The sequence below is a fragment of the Pundamilia nyererei genome, unplaced genomic scaffold (genome assembly GCF_000239375.1).
Source record: "Pundamilia nyererei isolate P.nyererei 1_Seehausen unplaced genomic scaffold, PunNye1.0 scaffold00013, whole genome shotgun sequence".
NCBI lineage: Eukaryota > Metazoa > Chordata > Actinopteri > Cichliformes > Cichlidae > Pundamilia > Pundamilia nyererei.
The window spans coordinates 504,853-506,895 of NW_005187414.1; the positions used below are offsets into that span (position 1 = coordinate 504,853).

The window sequence follows — 2,043 nt, forward strand, 5'->3', positions numbered from 1 at the left end:
GAGTGGTTCCCGTTACTCATCCAGTCTCAGAAAGCACTGGTTAAAGTGTTTGTGTATTTATTGATTTATTTTAAGTAATTGTGTTTTATGTATATTATGGTTTTATATTTTTACAAATGCTTTATATACTTATTTATATACATATATATATTTAGCGGTTTATACCTTGTGTTGTGGGGGGTGGGGGGGAGTGTTGTGTGTGTGCTTCTTGTCTTGTTTTTATGGACATGAAGTCTGCCAATAAAGATTGAATTGAATTTATTAGCAGCGTCCTCCTGAAATGCGCCAACAACATCGAGAGTAACGTCCTCCTCTCCGCCCCTTAATGCTCTCTTGTCGCTATGGTAACGCATAAACATTTCTTTCAAAATAAGACGCACAACTACGACACGGGAAAGACCCAGGGAAACAGAGTTAATGATAAAAACCCTGAAAACCATCAATTTCACACCCGAGCCTCAACTCTCGCGGCCCGCTACCAATCCGGTCCGTGGGCCGGGGGTTGGGGACCGCTGTGTTAAGTTACACGTCACACATCCAAATATATGACTTATATTTGATATCGTTTTATATGCTATTATTAGGAGGAGCTGGCAGAAAGAAAGCTGGAGTCTGAAGTTTGTACATTTTTTACGAATCATGCAGTCAAAGTCAAATCAAAGTTTGCTAACCTTTCCACAAAATATCGTTTTTAAAAGTGCTTTTATTTCTCCTGAAAGTTACACTGTCACCACTTTGCTGTTGTGGGATTCAGAGATCTCAGTTTGTTTCTGAATGCTGCATCTCCCTCTTATTATGGCTCTTACTGAGTGGAGTGGGCAGCAGTCACTGCAGAGAACCAGCGATCATTAAAACTTTCTCAGGTCTGGAGCAAAGATGAGAGAATGGACGAACACGCAGATTTCTCAAATTCTTAATAAGATGGAAGGCTGAATTACATAATGTCAGCTTGTATTAAAATACAAGGTACTATAATCCACATCAGCATTGCATAAATCATCATTCATCTTTTTGCTATTTAGATCTATGATCGTACCATCCATGCTTGATAAATGAATGATGTATAGCAGCTGACATTTTTAATATGTGCCACTTAATTAAGGCAAACTGGATTCAGCGCGATGCATCATCACCAGGCTGACCGCACACTCAACCTTTCCCACCTTCCTGCGAGTGCGCCAAATAGGCAGAGGCTTATGGTGACGTCTTCTCTCAGCGAGACGCTTACCCAGTTGTTCCTGAGTCGTCCCTTCTTCCAGAAAGGTGATTCTCTCCAAGACCGCCCAAAACATCACGCCCAGAGAGAATATGTCTGCCTGGGCCGTGTAGGTCAGCCCGCCCCACACCTCTGGAGCCATGTAGAAGTCCGAACCACAGGTGGAGGAGAAGTGCTGTCTGGTCAGGCCGCCATCCACGGAGCCCTCACTCATTTTGCTCAGACCAAAATCTGCCACCTCGGGGTTAAAGAAGAAAAAGAAAAACCAGCACGCCTTCGGTTAGCTTACAGCTTGGGCTTAGTCTCATCAATGTGCCACCAATAGTTTTAGAACAGGGGTAGGCAACTCCAGGCCTCGAGGGCCGGTGTCCTGCAGGCTTTAGATCTCACCCTGGGTTAACACACCTGAATCAAATGATTAGTTCATTACCAGGCCTCTGGAGAACTTCAGAAATGCTGAGGAGTCGTTTAGCCCTTTAAATCAGCTGTGATGGATCAAGGACACATCTAAAACCTGCAGGACACCGGCCCTCGAGGCCTGGAGTTGCCTACCCCTGGTTTTAGAAGGACAGTAAAAAGCGCTGTCCTTTACTTTTAATATCTGGCTTAGAACAAAAAAGAAAAGGAAAGAAAAGCTGGCACACAAAGTTTTTTTTCCTACTAGCCAACTGGTAGAAAATTAATCAACCATTGGGAAGATGGGAAACATACATATGCTATGATCATTTATATCAGGGTCCCTAATCCCAGTCCACGAGAGCCGGTGTCCCTGCAGGTTTTAGATGTGTCCTTGATCCATCACAGCTGATTTAAATGGATAAATGACC

General features: G+C 43.5%; 1 protein-coding gene across 3 annotated transcripts in view; it reads right to left on the bottom strand.

Annotated features, from left to right (window-relative positions):
- The window catches only part of LOC102210867 (serine/threonine-protein kinase pdik1l), an 8,625-nt gene that overhangs the window by 4,438 nt on the left and 2,144 nt on the right, over nucleotides 1-2,043 (bottom strand). For all 3 annotated transcript variants that reach the window (XM_005724793.2, XM_013908675.1, XM_013908676.1), the window contains exon 3: nucleotides 1,229-1,454. In XM_005724793.2, coding sequence (XP_005724850.1) covers nucleotides 1,229-1,454 — 226 coding nt within the window. The remainder of the gene's footprint in view (nucleotides 1-1,228; nucleotides 1,455-2,043) is intronic.